The 27,375-nt window shown below is 47.7% G+C and overlaps 1 protein-coding gene across 1 annotated transcript; it reads left to right on the top strand.

Annotated features, from left to right (window-relative positions):
• The first annotated feature begins 246 nt into the window (after positions 1 to 246).
• On the top strand, positions 247 to 22,476 carry RAMP3 (receptor activity modifying protein 3). Its single transcript, XM_081536808.1, has 3 exons — positions 247 to 390; positions 17,502 to 17,631; positions 21,350 to 22,476. Exons 1-3 carry the CDS (start codon positions 324 to 326, stop codon positions 21,603 to 21,605), a joined length of 453 nt encoding a protein of 150 aa, XP_081392934.1. The 5' UTR covers positions 247 to 323; the 3' UTR covers positions 21,606 to 22,476.
• The last annotated feature ends 4,899 nt before the right edge of the window (positions 22,477 to 27,375 follow it).

The following is a 27,375-nucleotide window of genomic DNA, read 5'->3' as shown; positions in this document are numbered from 1 at the left end:
AAGGACTGGTCAGTAAGGGAGGACACGTCCTGGGGGGTAGGACGCATCCTTGGGGGGGCTCGTCATAGGGATGGGAGCGTCCTGAGGGGCAGCACGTCCCGGGGGAGCGCGACCTGATGGAGGGCACCTGTTGGGGAGAGGGAGGTGCATCCCAGCGGGCGGAGAGCACAGCCTAGGGGCAGGCACCTCCGGGGGCGGGCTCTTTGCGGCTCCACCCCCGCCTGGGCTCCGTCCCCGGGCGCCCCCAGCTGGGACGCAGCTGCACCGCGCGCCGCAGCTGGACTGTGCGTCACAGCTGGACCGCGCGCGACAGCTGGCCAGCCATGGGGACAAGAGCGCTGCGGCGCCCCCACTTTTTCCCACTACTGCTGCTGCTGGTGCTGCTCTGGGGTAAGGGGACGCTGGGTCCGGCGCCGGGGCGCCCCAACCTCCTCGGGGGCCGTGGGATCCGCGCGGCCTTTGGCATCCTGTCTCTGCACCTGGCTGCTCCTGCCTCTCAGCACCGACCTGGGCCAGCTCTGCGCGCCGGGCTCTGGAGGAGCGGTCCCCAGGATGCTCCAGCTGATGGTGACGGACCGGGCTTGGAAGGAAGGCGAAGGGTCTCCTGCAGGCTGTGCGTCTCCAGCGGGCTCGGCCAGAGCCCGCTCCTCCCTGCTGCGATGTCCCCGGCCTCGCCGTTCTGGGACTGGGGACGGGCGGGCGTGTCCATCTCCCTCCTCCCTGTGAGGCAGTGTGCACCAAGTCCGGGGCTCCTGCGTTCACACCCGGTGCAGGGGTGTGGATGAGAGGAAACCAGAAGTGGGAGTGCTAGATCGTCCCTGTTGTGTCTGTCCTCCGAGGACAGTGTTTCAGTGTGAGTGTGTATGACTGTGTCTGGAGCAACTGGCTGGAGGGGGCAGAGGGCGGCTTTCTGAGGTTTCCCCTCCCAGATCCCTTCTCCAGCGAGAAAACACAGGGCTCCTGGGAAGACACATTGCTCACAAACTGGGAATGGATTGAATGAAACGCTTGTTTTGAAAAATCCTTCTAAGGAAATCATCCAAGCGGGAGTGATAGGGTATCCGTGTTTGGGGAGGGCTTCCGTGAGAGAGGCTTCCTGAGCCTGGCCAGCTCCGAGAGGGGGAAGCCCTGGCCTGGGGCGCCACTGTCCCCTGGGTCCTTTGGGATGCTCCCTTGTTCTCACTGGCCTCAGTTTCCCTGACTGTAAGATGTAAAATTGGGCTTGTTTGCAATGCCACTGTCAGCTTCGATGACCTGGAATTTGGAAAAAGCTGCTTAGGCGCATTGGCATCTTGAACTCCAGGTTATCTTTCCGTTGGTGATGTCTGGGGTAGATAAAGTGACTTCATTTCATGTTCAGGGGTTAGAGCCCTAGGGTTAGCTGGATTTTTGTGTTAGAGGAAAGAGTGATTGGTGGCTTCCAGAAATCAGGAGATCAGGAGCACACTGATACAGGATTTCAGCAAGCTTCAAATCCAAAGCCCTTGGATGAAGATTTTTTTTTAATTTTAATTTTTTTTATTGGAGGACAATTGCTTTAAAATGTGTTGGTTTCTGCCATACAACAACGCGAGTCAATCATAATTACATATATATCCCCTCCCTCTCCCCTCTCCCATTCCACCCCTCTAGGTCATCAACAGAGCACCAGGCTGGGCTCCCTCTGTTATATAGCAGCTTCCCACTTGTTATCTGTTTTACACATGGTAGTGTATATATGTCAGTGCTACTTTCTCAATTCGTCTTACCCTCTTCTTCCCCTGCTGTGTACACAAGTCCGTTCTCTATGTCTGGATGGAGATTTTGGTTCTTGTAATGGGAGAAGACTCTGATTCATTACAACAGAAACTGAGGCTCTCCTCGCCCACCTACAGCATGGAATTGAGAAGGACCAAAGGCAGGCCCTGTGGAGAAACCTTCCATGTTAATAGTCTTGGGCTCATGTTGGCGTGGTTCTGGGAGCCACCTCCTCTTGTCTCATTGGACCCGGTGTCCCTCGCCCATGGAACCTGGGCTCAGGCTCCCCAGCCAGGGTCAGGGTCCAGGCCAACCCCTCAGCAGACGCAGTCCAGTGCTGGCCCCATCAGAGTGAGGACCTCAGGAACTGGCTTCTGACTGAGTCAAGGAGATGCACAGAGAGGCAGACCGGCTCATGGGCACGTACTGCTTTGTCATACATGGGACGGGGGCCATATCAGCCCTGGAGGCTGCTGCCTCTTGAAGGAGGGTCCCAGGGCTGCTCTGGATGCTGACACCCCGCTATCCCTGAGCTGCCTCTGGGCAGTACAAAGTGGGTACGGGGAGCTGGGCTAGCAAGGGGCTATTCCTAGTGACCATAAGGGCCCATTGAGGACAGGCTCTGAAGGGCCCATCAGAGAAGGTGCTTTGAGAATTACAAACCCTAATTCAGAAGCAGGTGCTGCTGTGCCCTGGGGTGCAGGGCCCTGGGGTTGTGAGGTCCAGCAGAAGTCCACTCAGCCAGGACTCTGCCTCTGTGCCTGTTACTGACCGGGGCTGAAACTGAACTCAGGTTTGACTGCTCAATGCTCAAAAATCAGTCTTCAAGACACAAGGGTTAGTTAAAATGCTTTATTCAGGAAGCCGGCAACCTAGGAAGATGGCAGACCACCCAAATCAACTCCAAGTTGCCAAACAGAAGGCAAGAGCTTTTACAATTTTTTAATAATAATTTTATGTTTTTTTTTAATGTGGACCATTTTTCAAGTCTTTATTGAATTTGTTGACCAACCTAGACAGCATGTTGAAAAGCAGAGACATTACTTTGCCAACAAAGGTCCATCTAGTTAAGACTATGGTTTTTCCAGTAGTCTTGTATGGATGTGAGAGTTGGACCATAAAGAAAGCTGAGTGCAGAAGAACTGAGACTTTTGAACTGTGTTGTTGGAGAAGACTCTTGAGAGTCCCTTGGACAGCAAAGAGATGAAACCAGTCCATCCTAAAGGAAATCAGTCCTGAATATTCATTGGAAGGACTGATACTGAACCTGAAGCTCCAGTACTTTGGCCACCTGATGTGAAGAGCTGACTCATTAGAAAAGACCCTGATGCTGGGAAAGATTGAAGGCAGGAGGAGAAGGGGACAACAGAGGATGAGATGGTAGGATGGCATCACTGACTCGATGGACATGAGTTTGAGCAAGCTCTGGGAGTTGGTGATGGACAGGGACGCCTGGCATGCTGCAGTCTGTGGGGTCTCAAAGAGTTGGACATGACTGAGCAACTGAACTGAACTGATTGAATTTGTTACAATATTGCTTCTGTTTTATGTTTTGGTTGTTTGGCCTCAAGGCATGTGGGATCTTAGCTCCCTGACCAGAGACCCAACCTGTACCCCCTGCCCTGGAAGACAAGGTCTTAACCACTGGACTGCCAGGGAAGTCCCAGGGCAAGAGCTTTTAAAGGAAAGTTTCAAGGATGTGCAGGTAGGGGCTACGTGCAGAACAGCACTGCTTAAGTTGGAGCATCTTGTATTATGGCTGCAGTTTGATCATCAGGCAGTTAGCTCTTTCTCCCTGGTGGTTTTAATATCTGGAAGACAACTCAGGAATATGCATTGGACGGTGTTATCTAAGTTCTTCATGGAGGAGCTAAAGACTCTGAGACTGCTATAGGCTTAAATGCTATTTTTGTCACTCCACGTCTACAACCTTTCAGTCATTAATTCTTTTAAAAATATTTATTTCTTTTATTTATTTATTCAGCAGTGCTGGGTCTTAGTTGCAGCATGCAGTGTTTTAGTTGTGGCATGTGAACATTTAGTTGCGACCTGTGGGATCTAGTTCCCTGACCAGGGATGGAACCCAGGTCCCTTGCATTGGGAGCGTGGAGTCTTAGCCACTGGACCACCAGGGAAGCCCTGCAATGTATGTTAAATAGGCCACAAACAAGCTGTTTTAAATTAGCATAAAATTTGAGTTAAATCATATAAATCAGAATGACTTCCACACACCTCAATATGTGAAAATTTCTTCTATCATTTTCCCCTTTTGATTGCAAGTCTTTCAGTAGAAAGCATTGATGATAAAAATATTTGCCCCTTGATCATGTTTGCTGCTTGCCCTGGGTCTCTCCTCTCCCTTGGTGCTAGTCCTACTTTTCATTTATATGTTTGCCTATTTATCCATGTTGGAGGAAAACTAATCGGACATAACAAAGGACTAAAAAGGTGTGTTGACAGTGGGACATTTTATAGGTTATGTGTGTGTGCTAAGTTGCTTCAGTCATGTCTGACTCTTTGCAACCCTATGGACTGTTGCCTGCAAGGCTCTCTGTCCATGGGATCCTCCAGGCAAGAATACTGGAGTGGGTTGCTGTGCTCTACTCCAGGGGATCTTCCCACCCAGGGACTGAACCCATGTCTTTTATGTCTTCTCCATTCACAGACTGTTCTTTGCCACTAGTGCCACCTGGGAAGCCCTTTATAGGTTACACATCTTATCAGTTATATCAAATTGTCACACAAATGTTGTACATGTGCTTCAAGCAGTAGACTTAAAGCAAGCAGTGATACACGTCATGAGTAGTTATACTCTGACAACTTTACTAGGTCAATTTTTCATTTAATGCTCTCCATGAAGTTTAATAAACCAAACTATTTTGATTAGTTTAATATTTCTTTCAGAGATGCTTCAGGGGCCATTTGGAGAACTCAAAGTTAGAGAAGGAAACCTAAAATCTCTTATCAAGAACAGCTCAATATTCCAGGAAACATTGCTCTTTTAACAGAGTAAGAAAACCAAACTCCAGTCTTGTATTAGTTTACTTTTGATGATAAAATTCATTTATTTTATTAACTTCAATTTAATCTTATTCAATCCTGACCATGAATAAAACTTTTCTTAAGATTTCTTTTACATAAACCTTCATGACTTCTGTATTCATGTAAGTTTGTCCCTTATCTTTTCCCCATCTAGAAGCAATGAGCTCTAGGGCAAAATTGTTTTTCTTTTTTTCTTTAACAAAACTATCTCCATTCTTTTTTTAAAAAAATTATTTATTTAGCTGTGCCAGGTCTTAGTTGCGACACAGGATCTTTCATCTTCGTCAGGCATGCAAACTCTTAGTTGTGGCATGCGGGATCTTTGTTCCAGCCTGCATATGCTTAGTTGCAGCATATGGGGTTTAGTTTCTCGACCAGGGTTTGAACCTTGGCCCCCTGCATTGGGAGTTCAGAGTCTTAGCCACTGGCTACCTAACTCTAGTATTCTTGCCTGAGGAATTCCATGGACAGAGGAGCCTGGCAGGCTACAGTCCATAGGGTTGCACAGAGTTGGACACAACTGCCTATTATTTTTAGTAGTTTTAATTACATATTTATTATAATTTTAATCCTTAAAAACCCTAATCTCTAGCAAAAACCAAAAGGCAAGTAATTGAACTGTTTGTTATACTAACATTTTCTAATTGACAAACTTATAAACATGTTCTATAACCTCTAAAAACATACATTTTTATAGCATAATTTCTCTTTCTTTTTCTTCTCCTAAGAAGACAAAAGAACATAGACTTGTATAGCAATCAATGTTCCATATTTTATCTTAAAAAATGACCTAGACCCTCAATGAATTTTTATCATTTAACTTAATTTAGCAAAACTGTAAAGTTCCAAGTTACTTAGAATCAGAAAAAATTAAAACAATCATCTCTAAAGAGTTCATGTAAAAATTTCTATACCATTTGTCTGTATTTTACTACTTATGACAATATCATCATGGAAAATCAGTTTTTTTGTTGATAATTTTTTCAATAGATATAACATGAATTTACTGACTTTCAGTAAACCTTTGTACAAGAGAAGTATCATATGTAGTACTGATGACTCTGAAGACATATCTGTATTAATTAACAAACCTTAATACTGTATATTAATTTAATACTTCATATTCTGCAGATCACATGAACCTGAAATTCATTTTGGTTAGTTTTTTGTTGTATTTAGAAATGTTTGATCTGTAAGTGCTCACTTTTCTTTAAGACAGTTAAATAGAGATTACAGATTAATTTTGGTAATATTATCCAAAGATAAAGACACAATTATAATGTGGCTTCCCTGTTGGCTCAGACAGTAAGGAGTCTGCCTGAAGTGCAGGAGACCTGGGTTCATTCCCTGGGTTTGGGAAGATCCCCTGGAGAAGAGAATGGCAACCCACTCCAGTATTCTTGTCTGGAGAATTTCATGGACAGAGGAGCCTGGTGGGCTACAGTCCATGGGGTCCTAAACTTACTTGCATTTAAAAAGCCTTCCCCCACCCCCCACCTTTTTTTTTCCCTTTTGGCTTGAAGTTCTACTAATTAACCCAAGGCCTGCTGGCTCAGTTTCATCCCTTGCTCTTGACCAAACTGTTGGGTTTGGATATTACTCCTGGGGCACCACTCTCTTTGCAGCAGCTGAACCCCATGATCATAAAACATTTAGTGGCACTTAGTCCCTGGTTTTCCCACTCTAGCAACCTAGAAAGGGCTGTTGTGACTGCCAGTTGGGCTTCCCTGGTGACTTAGCAGTAAAGAATCTGCCTGTGATGCAGGAGCTACAGAAGGCGTGAGTTCGATCCCTGGGTTGGGAAGATCCCTTGGTGGAGGGCATGGCAACCTACTCCAGTATTCTTGCCTGGGAAATCCCATCGACAGAGGAGCCGGGAGGGCTGCAGTCCATGCGGTCCCAAAGAGTCAAACACGACTGAAGCACTCAAGCAGGCCCAGGTGCAGAGCTGGATATCAGGTACCCCAGTGATTGCAAGGAGGTGCTTGGCTCCGAGGTGCCTTGGGGGTCCTCTGACGTCACTATATGGAAATTGAGGTCCAGGATGGGGAGGGAACTCGCCAGACCACAAGGGGTGAGGGCAGAACCTCCCAGACACCACAGTGTCCCAGAGCCGTAGTGGCCATGGCCCATCACTGCTGAGCCCACTGGGTCCATGGTCTGCCTACTGCTTGTTTGCACCAGAGGAGAATGAGAGCTCCTGTTTTTCATTTCCAAATGACTGGCCATAAAAGCCTTTTCTCTCGGAAATGCATCTGTTTGGCTGTTTATCATCTCCCAGAGTCTGAAAGTCCCCTAGACAAAAGAAACACAGCCCTGCCTTTTCTTTGTTTCCCTGATGGAACCACTGAAATGGTTTTCTATTCCAAGTTAATTCTTGAGACTTTTACTAATGCAGCTGGTAGCCTGAGTGGGTGGTAGCCACATACCTTCTTGGTGTTGTCAGGAATGTGCATCTTTACCTCATTCCTTTTTTGTTTTTCTTTTTAATTTATTGTTTTATTGAAGGATAATTGCTTTATGGAATTTTGTTGTTTTCTGTCAAACATGAATCAGCCATAGGTATACATATATCCCCTCCCTTTTGAACCTCCCTCCCATCTCCCTCCCCATCCCACCACTCTGGGTTGATACGGAGCCCCTGTTTGAGTTTCCTGAGACACACAGCAAATTCCTGTTGGCTATCTATTTTACATATGGTAATATAGGTTTCCATGTCACTTTTTCCATACATCTTACCCTCTCCTCCCATCTCCCCATGTCCATAAGTCTATTCTGTATGTCTGCTTCTCCACTGCTGCCCTGAAAATAAGTTCTTCAGTACCATTCTTCTAGATTCCATATATATGTGTTAGAATACAATATTTATCTTTCTCTTTCAGACTCACTTCACTCTGTATAATAGGTTCTAGGTTCATCCACCTCATCAGAACTGACTCAAATGCATTTCTTTTTATGGCTGAGTAATATTCCATTGTGTATATGTACCACAACTTCTTTATCTACTCATCTGTCGATGAACATCTAGGTTGTTTCCATGTTCTAGCTATTGTAAATAGTGCTGCAATGAATAATGGAATATGTGTGCCTTTTTCAATTTTGGTTTCCTCAGGGTATATGCCTAGGAGTGGGATTGCTGGGTCATATGGTGATTTTATTTCTAGTTTTTTAAGGAATCTCCATACTGTCTTCCATAGTGGCTGTATCAGTTTACATTCCACAAACAGTGCAAGAGTGTGCCCTTTTCTCCACACCCTCTCCAGCATTTATTGTTTGTAGACTTTTTGATGATGGCCATTCTGCCTGGTGTGAGGTGATATCTCATTGTAGTTTTGATTTGCATTTCTCTAATAATGAGCGATGTTAGCATCTTTTCATGTGTTTGTTAGCCATCTGTATGTCTTCTTTGGATAAATGTCTGTTTAGGTCTTTTTCCCACTTTTTGATTGGGTTGTTTGTTTTTCTGGCATTGAGTTGTATGAGCTGCTTGTATATTTTGGAAATTAATCCTTTGTCAATTGTTTCATTTGCTATTATTTTCTCCCATTCTGAGGGTTGTCTTTTCACCTTGCTTATAGTTTCCTTTGCTGTGCAAAAGCTCTTAAGTTTAATCAAGTCCCACTTGTTTGCTTTGTTTTTGTTTCTGTTACTCTAGGAAGTGGGTCATAAAGGATCTTGCTTTGATTTATGTCATCAAGTGCTCTGCCTGTGTTTTCCTCTAGAGTTTTATAGTTTCTGGTCTTACATTTAGGTCTTTAATCCATTTTGAGTTTATCTTTGTGTATGGTGTTAGGAAGTGTTCTAATTAAATTCTTTTACATGTAACTGTCCAGTTTTCCCAGCACCATTTATTGAAGAGGCTGTCTTTGCCCCATTGTATATTCTTGCCTCCTTTGTCAAAACTAAGGTACCCATAGTGCATGGGTTTATCTCTGGGCTTTCTATCTTGTTTCATTGATCTATATTTCTGTGTTTGTGCCAGTACCATACTGTCTTGATGACTGTAGCTTTGTAGTATAATCTGAAGTCAGGAAAGTTGATTCCTCCAGCTCCATTCTTTCTCAAGACTACTTTGGCTCTTAGGGGTCTTTTGTGTTTCCATGTGAATTGTGAAATTTTTTGTTCTATTTCTGTGAAATTTTTTGTTCTATTTCTGCCATTGGTAATTTGATAGGGATTGCATTGAATCTGGCAGATTGCATTTGGTAGTATAGTTGTTTTCACAATATTGATTCTTCCTACCCAGGAACATGGAATATATCTCCATCTGTTTATGTCATCTTTGATTTCTTTCATTAGTGTCATAATTTTCTGTGTACAGTTCTTTTGTCTCCTTAGGTAAGTTTATTCCTAGATATTTAATTCTTTTTGTTGTAGTGGTGAGTGGAATCGATTCCTTAATTTCTCTTTCTGATTTTTCATTATTACTATATAGAAATGCAAGTGATTTAAAAGTGTATTGATTTTGTATCCTGTAAATTTGCTAAATTCAGTGATTAGCTCTAGTAATTTTCTGATACTGTCTTTAGGGTTTTCTATGTACAGCATCATGTCATCTTCAAGCTGACATGAGAGAGCTTTACTTCTTTTCTGATCCAGATTCCTTTTATTTCTCTTTCTTCTCTAATTGCTATAGCTGGGACTTCCAGAACTATGTTAAATAATAGTGGTGAAAGTGGACACCTTTGTCTTGTTCCTGATCTTAGGTGGAATGCTTTCAATTTTTCACCATTGAGAATAATGTTTGCTATAGGCTTATCATAGATGGCCTTTACTATGTTGAGGTAGGTTCCTTCTATGCCCATTTTTTGAAGAGTTTTAATCATAAATGGGTGCTGAATTTTCTCAAAGGCTTTTTATGCATCTATTGAGATTATCATATGATTTTTATCTTTCAGTTTGTTAATATGGTGTATCACATTTATTGACTTTTTGTATATTGAAGAATCCTTGCATTCCTGGAATAAACCCAACTTGATCATGGTGTATGAGCTTTTTGATGTGTTGCTGAATTTTGTTTGCTAAAATTTTGTTGAGGATTTTTGCATCTACATTCATCAGTGATATTGGCCTGTAGTTTCTTTTTTTGTGTTGCCTTTGTCTGGTTTTGGTATCAGGGTGATGGTGGCCTTGTAGAATGAGTTTGGAAGTGTTCCTTCCTCTGCAATTTTTTGAAAGAGTTTTACAAGGATAGACATTAGCTCTTCTCTAAATGTTTGATAGAATTCTCCTGTGAAGCCATCTGGTCTTGGGCTTTTGTTTTTTGGGAGATTTTTGATCACAGCTTCAATTTCAGTGGTTGTGATTGGGTTGTTCATAATTTCTATTTCTTCCTGGTTCAGTCTTGGAAGATTGAACTTTTCTAAGAATCTGTTTATTTCTTCCAGGTTATCCATTTTACTGTCATACAGTTGTTCATAATAGTCTCTTATAATCCTTTGTATTTCTGCATTGTCTGTTGTAACCTCTCCTTTTTCATTTCTAATTTTGTTGATTTGATTCTTCTGTCTCTTTTTTCTTGATGAGTCTGGCTAAAGGTTTGTCAGTTTTGTTTATCTTCTCAAAGAGCCAGCTTTTAGTTTAATTAATCTTTACTACTGTTTCTTTCATTTCTTTTTCATTTATTTCTGCTCACATCTTTATGACTTCTTTCCTTCTGCTAAGTTTGGGGGTTTTTTGTTCTTCTTTTTCCAGTTGTTTTAGGTGTAAAGTTAGGTTGTCTAGTTAATGTTTTCCATGTTTCTTGAGGTAGGATTGTATTGCTATAAACTTCCCACTTAGAACTGCTTTTGCTGCATCCCATAGGTTTTGAGTTGTCATGTTTTCATTGTCATTTATTTCTACAGATTTTTTGATTTCCCTCTTGATTTATTCAGTAACCTGTTGGTTACTTAGAAATGTGTTGTTTAATCTCCATGTGTTTGTGTTTCTTACAGTTTTTTTCTTGTAATTGATATCTAGTCTGATAGCATTGTGGTCAGAGAAGATGCTTGATACAATTTCAATTTTCTTAAATTTACTGAGGTTTGATTTGGGACCCAAGATGTGGTCTATCCTGGAGAATGTTCCATGTGCACCTATATTCTTTTGCATTTGGATGGAATGTCCTGAAGATATCAATAAGATCAATCTCATCTAATGCATCATTTAAGACTTGTGTTTCCTTATTAATTTTCTGTTTTGATGATTTGTCCATTGGTGTGAGTGGGGGTGTTAAAGTCTCCTACTATTATTGTGTTACTGTCAATTTCTCCTTTTATGTCTGTTAGTGTTTGTCTTATTGAGGTGCTCCTATGTTGGGTGCATAGATATTTACAATTGTTAAGTCTTCCTCTTGGATTGATTCCTTGATCATTATGTAGTGTCCTTCCTTATCTCTTGAAATATTCTTTATTTTAAGATCTATTTTGTCTGATATGAGGATTGCTACTCCAGTTTTCTTTTGCTTCCCATTTTCATGGAATATACTTTTCCTTCCTTTCACTTTCAGTCTATATGTGTCTTTAGGTCTGAAGTGGGTTTCTTGTGGACATCATATATATGGGTCTTTTTGCATACATTTAGCCAGTCTGTGTCTTTTGGTTGGAGCATTTAATCCATTTACATTTAAAGTAATTATTGATATATATGTTCCTATTGCCATTTTCTTAATTTTTTGGGATTGATTTTGTAGATCTTTTTTCTTCTCTTGTATTTCTTGACTATATAAGTCCCTTTAACATTTGTTGTAAAGCTGGTTTGGTGGTACTGAATTCTCTTCACTTTTGCTGTCTGAAAAGCTTTTATTTCTCCATCAATTTTAAATGAGATCCTTGCCAGGTACAGTAATCTTGGTTGTAGATTTTTCCCTTTCAGTACTTTAAATATATCCTGCCATTCCCTTCTGGTCTGCAGTTTTTGCTGAAAGATCAGCTGTTAAGCATTTGGGATTTCCCTTGTATGTTATTGGAGAAGGCAATGGCAACCCACTCCAGTACTCTTGCCTGGAAAATCCCATGGACGTAGAAGCCTGGTAGGCCACAGTCCATGGGGTCGCAAAGAGTCGGACACGACTGAGCAACTTCTCTTCTCTTTTGTATGTTACTTGTTGCTTCTTCCTTGCTGCTTTTAATATTCTTTCTTTGTGTTTAGTCTTTGTTAGCTTGATTAGTATGTGTCTTGGCATGTTTCTCCTTGGGTTTATCCTGTATGGGACTCTTTGTGCCTCTTGGACTTGATTAACTATTTCCTTTTCCATGTTGGGGAAATTTTCAACTATAATCTCTTCAAAAAATTTCTCATACCCTTTCTTTTTCTCTTCTTCTGGGACCCCTATAATTCGAATGTTGGTGCTTTTGATATTGTCCCAGATGTCTTTGAGACTAGCCTCAGTTCTTTTCATTCTTTTTACTTTATTCTGCTCTTCAGAAGTTATTTCCAGTATTTTATCTTCCAGCTCACTGATTTGTTCTTCTGCTTCAGATATTCTGCTATTGATTCCTTCTAGAGTATTTTTAATTTCAGTAATTGTGTTGTTTGTCTCTGTGTGTTTGTTCTTTAATTCTTCTAGGTCTTTGTTAATTGATTCTTGCATTTTCTCCATTTTGTTTTCAAGGTTTTTGATCATCTTTACTATCATTATTCTGAATTCTTTTTCAGGGATTTTGCCTATTTCCTCTTCATTTATTTGGACTTCAGTGTTTCTAGTTTGTTCTTTCATTTGTGTAGTATTTCTCTGCCTTTTCATTATTTTTTAAAAAATTTATTGTGTTCGAGGTCTCTTTTTCCCAGGCTTCAAGGTTGAATTCTTTCTTCCTTTCGGTTTCTGCCCTCCTAAGGTTGGTCCAGTGGTTTATATGAGCTTCGTATAGGGTGAGATTTGTGCTGAGCTTTTGTTTGTTTGTTTGTTTTTCCTTTGATGGGCAAGGCTGAGTGAAGTGGTAATCCTGTCTGCTGATGACTGGGTTTGTATTTTTGCTTTGTTTGTTTAGATGAGGCATCCTGCACTGGGTGCTACTGGTGGTTGGGTGATGTGGGTCTTATATTCAAGTGGTTTCCTTTGTGTGAGTTCTCACTATTTGACACTCCTTAGGGTTAGTTCTCTGGTAGTCTAGGGTCTTGGAGTCAGTGCTCCCACTCCAAAGGCTCAGGACTTGATCTCTAAAATTCAATGAAGAAACAGCATGAACTTTCCAAAGCCATCTATCTTCTTTTCTTTGAAACGGCAGTCAATTCTGGCATTTAAAGACTTTCCAAGTGTTTCATCCAGGGACTTGTAAATCTCACTTATCTTCTCAAAGGCAAACCTCAAGCTCACCAAAGAGGAAAGTTTTACTTCCAAGTCCCATTCTTGGTACCACTGAGCCCAGCCCCACATCCCTCTTCTCTCCTTGGTGTTGGACTTTAGACAGATACCTCGCCACCTCCCATTCCAGTACCAGAACCTTTACGTCACTCTTATAACACTGGATGGATTGTTGGGTTTTGCTGGGAGTTCCTTAAGCCTGTGCATCAGAAATGGTGCTCTACTTAACCTCCATCCCCTCATGGAGGTCACTTGACAGGGGTCCCATGGTACCTGTCCTGTGCATCCTCATAGCACACTGCCCACTCCCCACACGGGCAGGAGAAGTTATCCCAGAAAACTCACCTCAGGATGTCACATGGTCCTTGATGGCACATCCTCAATCTGCTCTGGCCAGGCCCCTGCCATGCTGGTGAGTGGCAATTCTGGGACATATGGAGATTCTGGTCTATGAGGAAGGAAGAAGGGAGAGGAGGAAGGAGTTCCAAGAGGGAGGATGTGCAAGGGGAAGGAGGAGAATGAGATGGAGGAGGAGGAAGCACTGAACTGGGTCTCAGTGATCTGACAGGTGGTGGCTGGTTTAGGTCGAGGATGTCCAGACGTTCCAGGTCCAGGGGTCCAGGCCCAGAGGATTAAAGTCCAGATCATCCAGGTCCATGGATCCAGGTCCATTTGGGTTTTGATGGTGGTCCAGGGGGTCTAGATGGCCAGGTCCAGTTGTACTTTGCCTGGGAGGAGTGGCAGTACTAGTAGGGGCAAACCACGGTGTGAGACCTGCCTGGCTCGTGCCCGTGGGTGGAGGGTGGCACTCAGGAGACCCATGTAGGATACCCTGTAGAGACTATCAGCCAGACCCAGGAATGGGCACAACAGCTGGATGTGGAGGACATTAAGTGGACTGGAGCCTGTGCTGGGGTGCCTGTCAATGAGCTGCAAGGAAAAGATGCCTGTGCAACAGGGCAGCCGGGGGAGAATGGAGTACAGGTGGCCTTCTCAGCTGCCTCCACACAGCCCGAGAGCCTGTGCCCCCCAGAGTCACTAACTCCAGGCCTCCATGGCCTGGACCCAGGGCTGCACGTGGGTTTGGCCCCCTAACCTGTTACTGAGCAAGTGGTCACAGGGACCCTGTCTTGTTGGGCTGTTGCGGGGCTCAGCAAGTTGGACCACACTTAGAACAGGGCACTCAGTGGACATTGGTCAGTACTGAAGCTGAGGGAAGCCTGGCAAGGGGCAGCCAGGCCAGCGTTCATTTCCAGAAGGGAAAACTGAGGCTCAGAGAGGAGAGTGAGTGCATCTGGGCTGGGAATAGAGTCACGGTGAACATGTGGGGCTTTTCGACCACCTCTGACTCCTCAGCTCTCCCATTGTCTGTCTCTTAACTCTGCAGAGTGTGGGCAGGGCCTCTCAGCACCTGGAACTTGTCAGAGATTAGCATCTTGCTGCTGCAGGCCTACTGGCTCAGAATCTTCATTGCACAAGATCTCCGTGCCTGTGTGCACATAATTGTGAGCAAGCATTGCTATCCTTACTTGTTTGCAGCTCCGGCAGCACATTGGAATCATGCAGGGGTGGGTTTTTTGTTTTTGTATTTTTTTAACAAATACGAATTTTTGGTCTCAATCTCAGAGTCATCCTTGCCATGGGCCAAGGCTGTGGCCTCAGGGAGTGTGGGTGTGCAGCCAAGTCAGACACCTTTGTTCTACCTCAAGTGGTCATACTGAGAGACTCAGTGCTGAGAGGGGATGGGAGGGAGACCCCTAGCCCCAGAGATCTCCAGGTGGGCTCAGGTATGGTGGTCTGCACCAGCCTCAGAGGGGAATGGCTTTGTTCTGCCTTCAGAAGAATTGTATTGCAGTAGATTGTTTCCATCAAGGACTTCAGAATCGAGAGCTGTGTTAAAATAGAACTGGATCGACAGCCTGGGAGCACATAAGCCAGACCTGCTGCAGCCTGGGAAGAGGGCTAGGTGGTTGGCTGGGGGTCCAGGCAGAGTGGTGTGTGGGTGGGGAAGTTGTGGCCAGATGGAGACAAGTTGAAAGAGATGCATGACTGTTAACTAGTGAAAACACCCAGAATCAGTACCACTCTCTTTTATAAAGAAGGAGACACAGGCCCAGAAAGGTGAAGGGTCTGTCCAGAGTCACATAGCAAACCAGTGACTCCAAGGGGTTGGGGCTGGGCATCTAGTGGCTGTGGTTAACTTCAGAAGGGCACCCTCTTCCTTCCTGCAGAGATGTCAAGGCTCCTCTTTGAGGGGTGTCAGCTTCCAGCTTGGCTGCTGCTTGCCTAGGACCCCACGACGTGAAGGTTCTGAGGCTCAGGGTGGGTTCAGTGGGGGGAAGAGTGTGGAGTTGGAAAACTCACCTCTGCCTTCTGTTAGTCTGCCTTTGGGTCCAGCCTGCAATGTCACTTCTTCCCCTTTCACCCAACTACTGTTAATGAATTGAGTCTTTAATCATTATGGAAAGACTCATCTCTGGTGATACTCTTGGCTCTGAAATATACTTTGTCCAGTATTAATGTAGCCACTCCACCTTTCTTTAGATTAGTGGTAGCATGGCATATTGTTCCCCACCTTTTACTCTGAATCTATTTGAGTCATTTTAAGGTAGGGTACGTATAAATAGCCTGTGATTGGATTTTGCCTTTTGATTTCATCTAAGAATCCTTGTTTCATTTTTTGAATTTTGGCTATGCCATGTGGCATGTAGTATCTTGGCTCCCTGACTAGGGATCAAACCTGCGCCCCCTGCAGTGGAAGCTTGGAGTCTTAACCACTGGACCACGAAGGAAGTCCTAACAATTTTTATTTCTTTATTGGGATGCCAAGACCATTTACTTTCAATGTGATAATTTATTGATATGGTTAGTTTTAAATCTACCATGGTACCATCAGTTCTTGCCCCCACTTCTCTCTTTTTCTGCCTTCTTTTAGACTTTGTATTTTTTTTCCACCTTTTTATTTCTCCTTCTTCTTCCCCTTCACTAATCGGCAGTAATTATTATTATTTTTTGGTTACTGTAGTGGTTGCTTTAGGATTTGTAGTATGTATCTTTAACTTATCACAGTCTAAGTGATATTATATCAATTCATGTATAGAGCAAGAACCTTCCAAACCTTTCATTCCTTTTTTTCCCCCCTTGGCTGTGCCACATGACATGTGGGATATTAGTTCCCCAACCAGGGATTGAACCCAGGTCCTGGCAGTGAAAGCACTGAGTCCTAACCACTGGACCACCAGGGAATTCTCCTTTTGCCTATTTTTAAATGAGTCTTTGTTCTTGTTTAATAGTCATAAGAGTTCTTTATATATTTTAGATACAAACCCTATATCAGAGGTATGATTTTCATATATTTGCTTTCATTCTGTGGGATGTCTTCACTCTTTTGATGGTATCTTTTGAAGCACAACAGTCTAAAAATTTGATATAGTTCAATTTCTATATTTTTCTTTTGTTTGTATTTTTAGTGTCATATGAGAAGACTTCATCTTATACAAGGACACAGTGACTTTCTCCTGTATATTTATTTCATTTAAATATTTTATTTATTTATTTTTGGCTATGTTGGGACTTTGTTGCTTCATGCAGGCTTTCTCTAGTTACAGAGAGCAATGAGAGCTACTCCCTAGTTGCGACATGTGGGCTTCTCATTGCAGTGGCTTCTCTTGTTGCAGATCATGGGCTCTAGGTGCTTGGGCATCAATAGTTGTGGTGTATGGACTTATTTTCCCCGATGGCATGTGGATCTTCCCAGACCAGAGATCGAACCCATGTCCCCTGCATTGGCAGGTAGATTCTTAACCTCTGGACCACCAGCGAAGTCCTCTCCTATATTTTATCCCACTGGAACCCATCTTCCCTCAGCCTCTCCCAAGACCCCCATCTCTCTGCATGCTGCCTTCCCCTTGCCTGCTTCTTTCCATGCCTCACTGCTATTGCTGCTGCTAAGTTGCTTCAGTCGTGTCCGACTTTGTGCGACCCCATAGACAGCAGCCCACCAGGCTCCGCCGTCCCTAGGATTCTCCAGGCAAGAATACTGGAGTGGGTTGCCATTTCCTTCTCCAGTGCATGAAAGGGAAAAGTGAAAGTGAAGTTGCTCAGTCATGTCCGACTCTGAGCAACCCCATGGACTGCAGCCTACCAGGCTCCTCCGTCCATGGGATTTTCCAGGCAAGAATACTGGAGTGGGGTGCCATTGCCTTCTCCACCATGCCTCACTAGAGGACTTCTTTCTGTGACCCCTCTGGGTCCTGTCTCAGTAACACACCGTGGGTTCCTCTTTCCGCACTGGCTTCAACTTTCTTGAGTCACATGGAGGGCCAAGGTGATGGAAGAAGACCCCAGCTGACCTTGAGGGGCATCAGCATGAGCTTTCAAGGGTCATGCCAGCACCCAGCCTTCCCAGTGATGCTCACAACTGTTTCCTCTCTAGGAGAGTCTCCCCCAGTGGGCGGCTGCAATGAGAAGCGCATGTTGGCCATGCTGCCCCGCTGCAGCAAGACCTTTGCCGAAAAGATGAAGAAGGTAGAGGTCTGGAAGTGGTGCAACCTCTCGGAGTTCATCGTGTGAGTGTCCCTGCCCATGCCCTGCCCTTGCCCTGCCCACAGCGCCTGTGCTCCCCAAGCTCCGAGGTTCATTCCAATCCTCCCGGCCCCTCACTCCTCTCACTGACCACACTGGCAGCTCCAAACTGAACACTCCAGGTTGCAGGTCCCCCACTCCTCTGAGTGTGGTCATTTCTCTGGGAACTGCCGACACCCACTCCCCTTCCTGAATGAGGTTGGTGCCCTGCCCTGGGGTGCCTGCCTCTCTTCACGGTCCATGCTGGGTGGAGTTGTCATTTTGGGTCTTCCTCATAGCACCAGCCAGGGCTGGGTCAGTAGTCAGGACCATTGGACCCCAGAGAAACTGAGTCCCACTGGTTTCTACCTGGTGTGGTGGGGGCAGTGCCCCACCACAGAGGGCCCCACTATCTAGAAGCTTCTGAGATATTTTTCATCTCCTATGATCACACCCAGCATCAAGTGTCTAGGTACACCTTTCACCTCCTTGGAAATCACTGATGGCCTATGACTACCTTCCCCCACTTCCCACTTAGAAGTCTCTAGCTGGCACACTGCTGGTGGCTGCTGCATTCAACCTGTCATGTGGGCCATGCCTGCCTGGGACCCCTGGATTTCTATCAGTTACATCAGCCCTTTCCACTCCAAGACCCTGGCCTCTATGCTCTCTGTTCCCAGTTGCTGTTCTATGGGCTTCCATGGCCATCTCCCTAGGGGACCGTGGCTCCTTGTGGGCACATCCACAGCCCCCTCATGGACTCCACACATAGCTGTCATGGAACCAAATGGAACAAAATTTCTGTGTCTGCTGGGACAGGGGAGTGGGGGGTCAGGATGGGCTTTGGCCAGGCTTCTTATTGTCCTTGGAACCTGACCTGAATGCCAAGCCCAGAGTGGACACACAGGGGTGGAGGTTTAGGGAGGAGGTGTGAATTTCCTGTCCTGAGCCTCTGTCACCTGCTAAAGCCTCACTGAGATCAAACTGACATCCAGCCCCAGGGCCGGAGGACAGTAGAGGGGTCAGCCAGGAGGGAGTCTGGGAGTTGAGGAGAGAGGGACTGATGTCTACTGGACTAGGGAAAAGTTTGTTGGCAGAAGAAGGAATCTGCCAGGGGCAGTTTGCCTGGCTTCTGGGCTCCACATCCTAACTTTCCCCTCTGGACCATGGCTGCATTTTTGCTCATTGTGAGAGCACTCCAGGGGCTGGAGGGAGGGTGCTCTGGGAGACAGACTGAAGGGAGGGCATGGAAAAGCCCCAGGGTGATCAGAGTTGCTTGGGAAGAACAGAGCTTGTTGTGACCCTGGTTCCATGATGTCACACAAACGGCAGCTTCCTTGGGGGAACTGCATGGGGGCCACACCTTGATTTTATCTCCAGTTTGAACCCAGGCTGATGAGTTAACAGCACCTGGGACTGTGAGTGATCCCTGCCTCATCTGCCTCCCCAGCCCTGGGAAGGGCGGGGTGCTGGGCTATGAGTGTTGACTTCTGCAACTGTTGCCTTGTGCCTGAGTGCCTGACCTTTGCTCTCTTTTATCGTAACAACATTTTCTGTCACAATACGGAGTCAGTTCCCAGTGATCTTGAGAAGCAGCAGGCGTGCGCAGTGTGAACATGGCCCTATAGGTCTCAGCTCTGCCCAAGCCCTAGCCTTTGGGACTCACCCGTGACCTCACTGAGAACCTACTATGTGCCAGGCACTTATCAGAAGTGTATTCACGGCATCTAATTTGGTTTTTTCACCAAGGTGGGGGCTTTCACCTAATAATGTCCATTACCTTATTGGCTGAGAATTATGAATCCCATTCACAGGTGGAGAAACTGAAGCTCAGGGAGGCTAAGTAATGTGGGCAAAGTCAGGAAGATGGTCAGTCAAGCTGAGATTGGAAGATTTCGGTTCCACATCCTGAGCCCTAAGCTGCTGTCTTGTGCTGTTTTCTGTACATGGGGGTCACACGGGCCTCAAATCACCCTCCACTTCCTGCTAGCTTGTTGTCCACAGCGCAGCTTCCTCAGCTCCTTGTACCTTGTCTCAGTTGCACTAAGCTCTGGGGCAGGTGGGGGCTCTGCAGGGAGTCAGGTTAGAGGCTCTGGGATGGCAGGCCACTGATGGGGCCCAGTGGGAGGGGTGAGTCTCGGGGGTGACAGTTTGCTTGAGGACCTGTTTAGTGAGGTGACCCAGAGTCTGGACCCATCCCAAGGACCACATCATGCTCTGCACACGGATTCCAGGCTGTAGCCTTTGTTTCCTGCTCTCTTTTGCCTTGTGTGGCTCTTCCTTGCCTGCGTTACCTGAGGGGTGCAGGCAGATGTGTGTCTGACCAACCAGCCATATGTTTGGGCTGGGAAACCGGTTGCCTGGGGCCACCAGGAGGAGTGGTGAAGGGTCTGGCTGAATGGATCCACTGCCCTGTTTCCCACTGCCTTTCCAGGCAGAGATGAGGTTGTGTACAGGAAGTGGTTCCTTCCTGTTACTCAGGCCACCCTCCCTGGGTCAGTACCAGAAGGAGGAGGGTAGTAGCAAAGCCTAGTTCCCATGGGCAGCTGAAGCAGGAGCCCCTTCCTGCCCCATACCTGTCCTGTGTGAAGCACTTTGTCAGGTGGGCAGTGGTCGGAGCTGGCACATTGTGGCAGGTATGCAACCAGCCCTCTGACCAGAGCATCTTGAATAATGGCTGGCAGTCTAGGTCAGCAGCCCCAGAGGCCAGTAATCCTCGGTGAGTGGGCTTTTGGGTTGAATTCTGGGGACTGCTAGCAGTAACCCTTGGTTACCTGCCTGCTTGATGGACATGGTTCCTCATTCGTGGCTTGCTAAGTGCCTTTCCAGGTTTGGTCAACACAGACAGGAAGACCCTGGGCAGAGGGAGTCCCATGTGTCCTGTCAGGTGGGGGCTGAGGAAAGTGACTTCGGAGAGGAGGACAGGTTGGGGCTGGGCTCACAGGTGGGATGCTCCCCCCCCCCCGCCCCCACTGCCCAGTCAGATAAATGAAGGCAGGTTAACTTGACTGGGAGGCAGCTGGCCCTTGGCCTCAGAGAGATCTCCTCCCCTGGGAGGCCCATATAGTGGTCCTAGGTGAGAAGGGCCTTGCAGGCCAAGGGGCTGTGACCTTTGGCCTTGGAGAAAGAGCCCAGGCTCAGAGTGTCCTCTGGGAAGATCTGGGGTTTGCTGGCACCCTGGGAGATGGGTCCAGACCTGGGGTGTTGGGAGTTCCCATCCTCGTAGGGAGGAGGTGACAGTGTTGACGACCATGATGAGGGCAGGAAGCTGCGCTGTGGACAACAAGCTAGCAGAAGGTGGAGGGTGACTTGAGGCCCATGTGACCCCCATGTACAGAAAACAGCACAAGACAGCAGCTTAGGGCTCAGGATGTGGAACCGAAATCTTCCAATCTCAGCTTGACTGACCTTCTTCCTGACTTTGCCCACATTACTTAGCCTCCCTGAGCTTCATACCCTGCAAGAAACTCTGAGGCCATGAGCTCCCAAAACATACCCCATGCTCCTACACGAGAGAACCTCAGGGCAAGGACGCCAGGGGGATGGATACTGCCAGACCAGCAGGCCCAAGAGAGGTTGTAGCACAAGGCCACTCTTCCCATGTGGCCTGGGGCCATGCTGAGAACCGATGGCCACGCAACACTGCCCCCTGCTTTCCTGTAAGTCAGGACCAAAGTGAGAAGGGGTAGGGGAGCTGAATGGTCAAACCCTCTGCCTTCATAGGTACTACGAGAGCTTCACCAACTGCACGGAGGTGGAGACCAACGTGGTGGGTTGCTACTGGCCCAACCCCTTGGCTGAGAGCTTCATCGCCGGCGTCCATAAGCAGTTCTTCCAAAACTGCTCGGTGGACAGGCAAGACTGGGAGGACCCCCCCGACGAAATTCTCATCCCGCTGATCACCGTGCCCGTCCTGCTGACCATCGCCATGACTGGTGTGGTGGTGTGGCGCAGCAAACACACCGACCAGGTGTTGTGAGGGCCTGGTGAGCCCGAGGGGCCATGCCTGGAGAAATGGAAGAAAGTTCTGCAGGGCTGATTGAGCTGGTGCTTCAGCTGCCCCCGAACCCTGCACCGGCGGTCTTGGGCTGGTGATAGAGAAAACGTGCTTGTGGCTGGAGCTTGTGTGCTGGGCACAGATCACCGCTGCTTCACCAGGCTGGGCTGGGGCCTCTGGTGTTCCCAGTACCAAGTCCCTTAGGGCCCTGCCCTGGCCTGACCTTGACCCCGCGTCCCAACTGACTCTACCCCTGGCCCCACCCCAACTCTGACCCCACCCCTGGCCCTGGCCCCACCTCCTTCTCTGACTCACCCCTAGTCCTGGTCCCACCCCTAGCCTTGGCCCCACCTCCTACTCTGACCCCACCTCCTACTCTGACTCCATCCCCAGCCCTGACCCCACTCCCAGCCCTGACCCCACCTCCTACTCTGGCTCCACCTCCCACTGACTCCACCCCTGGCCCTGACCCCACCTCCTACTCTAAAATGCCAACCCCAGCCCTGGCCCTACCACAGTGGCACCGCTCTGAAAAGGTGTGCCTATTCCCACCTGGCTGGGGGTGGGGTGGTAAAGAGTGTGGGACGGGGCTTTTGTGGGTCCTCGCTTTGGAGGCCTTGGGTCCTCTTGATGGGGAGCCCACCTAGAGAGAATCTGGAAGACAGAATTGAACTAGGGGTTCCAAGGAGCCACAGGACAGCTTGTGACCTGCCGTCTGTGGCCGCAGCTGATGTGGGCCTCCTTGGTAATGGGCCCCTCTATGAGCAAGGCCTCACGGTAGGGGCCTTGTGCGCTCTCCTGGCTGAGCTCTGTCTGCTGTGCCTGTGCTGTGAGTAAAGAGACATGATACTTCTGGGGTTTCCAGTTTTATTTCAGGGAATTCACAGAGACTCTGCCCGGCCTCTTCGAACTGGCAAGTCCCCCAGGCCCATTTTACAGACCGGGAGTGATTGAGGTTCCAGGAGGTCAGAGGTCAGAGCAGCAAAGAGAGCCTCACACCAGGGGAGTGTGGGCAGACGGGAGGGATCTGCTATCCAGTTCTCAGAGGTTTTGTGCTTCCCACTGGCTCCCTGCGCTTTGAGGATGGAGGGGAGAGTTCATCTTTCCGGCATTTCGAGGTTGCCTCGGGCTTGTCAGGACCCCTGCCTGATCCTGGGGACCTGGGTTAGCTGGTAGAGGCGCTTTGTCCGCAAGCCTCTCGCTGGTCCCCAGCGGTGTTCCAGTTTTGCAGCCGATGCTTTCGAATGTGGGCGGTTGACTTCAGCACCGTCTTGCTGGGGCCCAGAAGTGGGGCCGTGGCTGTGAGTGGATGTGGAGGGACCTAGAAGGGCAGTCCCTATGTCCTTCAGAGGCCCTGCTCCGCTTCCTGCCCAGGGGTGCAGGGGATCCCCTGAGCTTGCTGGTTCCCTGAAGGTGCCCACAGGGGTAGATGCCCACAGGTGCAGGGACGGGATCGGAATCTCCTGGCAATTCTGGTTCCTGAGGCAGCTTCAGCCAAGGAACAGAGGCTGTGATCTCAGCATGAATCCACAGTGCCTCTGGAGCATCGCACACCACGGTCATCTGTGAGCTGGACGTCTGCTGATGAGATAACCTGTGGAGGCCCGGAGGGGTGGTGCTCTTGGGTTTCAGACCGTCTCAAGCCTTTAAAATGTTGGTTCTCTTCTCAGATGGTGCCCTGGGGGGCCTGGCAGCTGCGGGGGTGTGTGTGTGTGTGTGTGCAGCCCAGCCCCTGGCTGGCCCTGGCCGCTCCCTGTGTGGGGAGCCCCTGGAGATTGTGTGTGTCTTCCCTGCCCCAGGGATTCTCACTTCCCGGGTCCCCTAAAGAGTCTGGGCCCCGAGAGCTGCACCAAGAGGCTACTCTTGTGTGCACGTGGCTGTCGAATGGTGCTTCTTGGCTGAAGACCCCACTCTTACTGAGACTGGAGACCCTAGTAATTGTGGGCCTGGCACTGAGCCACCTGACCACCCTTTTAGCTCTCCAGCACACTTTCTTCACTGTGCTAACTTTAGTTTAACTTTAGTGGCCCCCCTGACCCCACTGAGACCTCTGAGCTTCAGTCTAGTCCTGTCCATCCCTGGCTTGCTCCTCCCTCCCGCCCAGCCTGGTCTACTGCTCACAGCTTTGCATATGCTCTGTCAGTCCTTTGGCCCCACGTTTTCACTTATTCATGAGTTTTTCTAGGACATGGAGGGTTCTGGGTGCCAGACCACACACGGAATGTGTGTGTGTATGTTTGTGTGTATATGTGTGTGCATTTCTGTCCCTCTTCCCCCAGCTCCATACAAGGGGATGCTATGTCTCTCCACTTTTTAGACAACGAATCTGGATATAGTGTTCTCCTGGGAGGGCCAGAATTTCTCATCCCCTCCACCCCAAGCTCCGTGTTACAGAGACTAAATTCCAGGAGTGAATGTCTGAGATGTCAGGGCTTGCTCTCCCTGGCCAGACCTCACTGATAGTTAAGAGGGGGCTCTACCCCAGGCTCAGCGTGCTCGCACTTCAGTTCACCTGTACAGTGGAGGCTCCTGCCAGGAGAGCCGAAGCCAGAAGCTGCTGCTCCCACCCAATATGCTGTTCATAAAGTGAGGGTGTTACGCTACTGTCCACAACCCCAGCTCCAGGAGAGTGGGTCAGAGATCTTTCCAAGGGCAGAGGCAACTGTAAGGACAGGCAGCTCTGAAGCTCTCTCCATAGGAACTGACCTGATTTAGAAGATAGTGTAGGGAAGTCCAAGCCTAAGGGAGCTCTTGAGAACCATGGGAATTTTGGTGGTGAGCAGTGACAAGCGACTGGCAGCTCTACATTGGAAGTGAGTGTGAAAGGGCGCTGGCAGCTCCATGAGAGCACAAGTTAAACCACAGGCAGTTGGATTTCCCACCAGAGATAAGTGGGGACAGAGACACTTACAAGAGCCCTCCTGGGGTCAGAGCAAACCTCACAGTGTGTTCCTGCTGTGTGTGCTCAGTCGCTTCAGTCGTGTCCAACTCTTTGCAACCCCATGGACTGTAGCCTGCCAGGCGCCTCTGTCCATGGGATTCTCCAGGCAAGAATACTGGAGTGGGTTGCCATGCCCTCCTCCAGGAGATCTTCCTGACCCAGGGATCGAACCTTATAGACTGGCCTTAAAATCACCCCACCAAGGAGCTCAGATTTAATGTGTTAGAATGTGGAGCATTGATGTCCCAGGTCATTGTCAACACAGTGGAGCAGTCAGCCAGACACCAGTGGAGTCTGACAACTGACAGACTGAAATATCCACAGAGACAACAGATTCACACAGAGATCAGACACAAGGACATCAAAGGCAGCCCCTGCAGAACCTCTGTGGTCTTCGGTATGTGTGGTAATCTCAGGGCTGTGCTCTCTGAGAACAACACTTGAGCTCATGCTGACAGCCCAGCCAGTCCACCCATGACCAGCATGCAAGCGTCAGTGTCTGTCCCAAATTTGTCCCTCGTCCTCCAGTACCCATCAAGACATTCACAGACATGCCTCCATCTTACTCACGCATGCAAATCAGCCCAGGTCATGTTCCCTGGAGGAGGTTGGTGCAGAACTTGACTGGGGTGTGCTCTGTGCGGACTTCTGCACAGTGAAGGGGTGCTGGTGCTGCAGGGGGCCACCTGGGTTCAATCCCAGCCTAGTCACTTGTGATGTGACCTTCGACAAATATGTGGCTTCTGCGCAGGTAGGTTCCTGGTCTACACAGGGCCTTGGGAGGATGGGATGAGATCATCCACAGATCATCCACAGCTTCCTGAGCCTGGCACACAGTGGTTATGGTCAGCTGGAAAGTCTGGGCTGGGTTCTGGACAGGGGAGCCCCCGGCATGTCCCTTCATGGAGGGTGACACTGTGGGAGTGGACAATGGTCCCAGGGGATGTGTTGAGTGGGGAGCAAAGAGAGCTTAGGACAAAGCCATCCCAAGGGTTCTAACCTGAGGAAGGAGGACTCCAGGGAACAGTGAGGGAGCGAGAGAACCAGTTTCCAGAAAGCATCAAATGCCGCTGAGGGATCCAATTCACAGAAACCAAGAAGAATCCCTGGGGTGTGGTCAGGTGGGAATCCTTAGACCCCTCCCAGAACCATCCCCTGTCTTGGAAAGCAACAGGATCAAGAATATGTCACCCACGGGAAGATTAAGTGGATTTGGTTGGGTCCTCATGGAGGGAGGGGCACTCCTGATCTCTTAATGTCCCCCCAACCCCAGACAGCAGGCTGTGACTACACAGGGCTTTTGGGGGATTGATCCTCCTGGGACTGTTGAAGATTCCAGAAAGCAGAGCTGGTGGATGACCAGTGGGCCAGTGGGTTGGGGGATTGGGTGGTCATGAAGAGTGTGGGAAGGGTGTTGAGGAGCAGGTGGGCAGCCACCAGCTTAGGACGCTACAAAAATCCAATCAGAGATCTCAGAAAGGTATTAAACAGAGAGGTGGTCCCTTGGCAGGAGACTTGTGGGGACAAATTTGAGGGATGGAGTAAGGAGTGTTGTCAATGCAGAGGCTCCCCCCACACCCCCTCCCCCTTAGTGGCTGGTCTAGCCTCTGGCAAAACAGGCCCATCCTTTCCCCATGAGCAGAGTTCTGAGTGGAGGGAAGTTGGGTGTCCTCTTGGGGAGCAAGAGTTCCCGACAGGGAGGCAGAGATGGGCAGGGGAAGGGGGTGGCTGTTGAGATGTGTGAGAAATAGCCAGGAGGCCGGAGTTAGCCTGATAGAGGGATGAAGGACCCCAGGGGAGAACAGTGGAGGGTGGAGGTGGACAGACCCAATGGAGCTGGGTGGGATAAGGTGAGGATTTGGTTTTCATTCTGAGTCATTATAGCACACATATGTGGAGCACACTATAGGTGGAGCCAAGGTACCAAGTAGCATTGAAATGATAAAGGCATGCTCCAGTTATCAAGGTTAAAATCACTCCTTCATATTTACTGTTATTTAATGAGAAGAAGTGGGACTTTCTGAATGATGCAGCTGTCTGTAAGGCTTTTAAATGTAATTTTTAACCACAAGGCTTATACTGTTTATACAAATTGTACGTGTGGTTTCTTAGAGCTTTTTAAATGGTTAAAAATAAAAGCTTACTAATGGAAGGAAAAAATGTGGATGCATTTGGGACTTCCTTTGTGGGCCAGTGGCTAAGACTCCACCTGCCAGTGCAGGGGACATGGGTATGATCCCTGGTCTGGGAAGATTCTACATGCCTCAGGGCAATTAAACCTGTGCATCACAATGACTGAGCTTGGGCTATATAGCCTGCAAGCTGCAACTACTGAGACCCTAGCACCTGAAGCTGTGCTCTGAAACAAGAGACGCCACTGTAATGAGAAGCTTGCGCACTGTAAGGAAGAGTAGCCCCGCTTGCCACAACTAGAGAAAGCCCATGTGTAGCAATGAAGATCCAGTGCAGCCAAAAATAAATAAAGAAGCAAAATAAAAAAAGTAGATGCACTTAACTTGCAAAATTGTTGTTCTGTCACTCAGTCATGTCTGACTCTTGGCGACCCCATGGACTGCAGCATGCCAGGCTTCCCTGTCCCAACTCCTGGAGCTTACTTAAACTCATGTCCGTAGAGTCAGTGATGCCATCCAAACATCTCATCCTCTGTCAGCCCCTTCTTCTCCTGCCTTCAATCTTTCCCAGCATCAGGGTCTTTTCAAATGAGTCAGTTCTTCCCATCAGGTGGCCAAAGTATTGGAGTTTCAGCTTCAGCATCAGTCTTTCCAATGAATATTCAGGACTGATCTCCTT

This window comes from Giraffa tippelskirchi, chromosome 10 (assembly GCF_054371585.1).
Source record: "Giraffa tippelskirchi isolate mGirTip1 chromosome 10, T2T-mGirTip1v1.2.pri, whole genome shotgun sequence".
In the NCBI taxonomy this organism is placed as follows: domain Eukaryota; kingdom Metazoa; phylum Chordata; class Mammalia; order Artiodactyla; family Giraffidae; genus Giraffa; species Giraffa tippelskirchi.
The sequence above is the reverse complement of the archived record's forward strand: the minus strand, read 5'-3'. Positions and strand labels throughout refer to the sequence as shown.

What these genes read in the sequence shown, in the direction of transcription:
- RAMP3 (XM_081536808.1), top strand. Translation starts at nt 324, where the DNA reads ATGGGGACAAGAGCGCTGCGGCGCCCCCACTTTTTCCCACTACTGCTG. An exon ending in GCTGCTGGTGCTGCTCTGGG is followed by an intron (nt 391 to 17,501) that starts GTAAGGGGACGC and finishes CCTCTCTAGGAG; the next exon opens with AGTCTCCCCCAGTGGGCGGC. An exon ending in AACCTCTCGGAGTTCATCGT is followed by an intron (nt 17,632 to 21,349) that starts GTGAGTGTCCCT and finishes CTGCCTTCATAG; the next exon opens with GTACTACGAGAGCTTCACCA.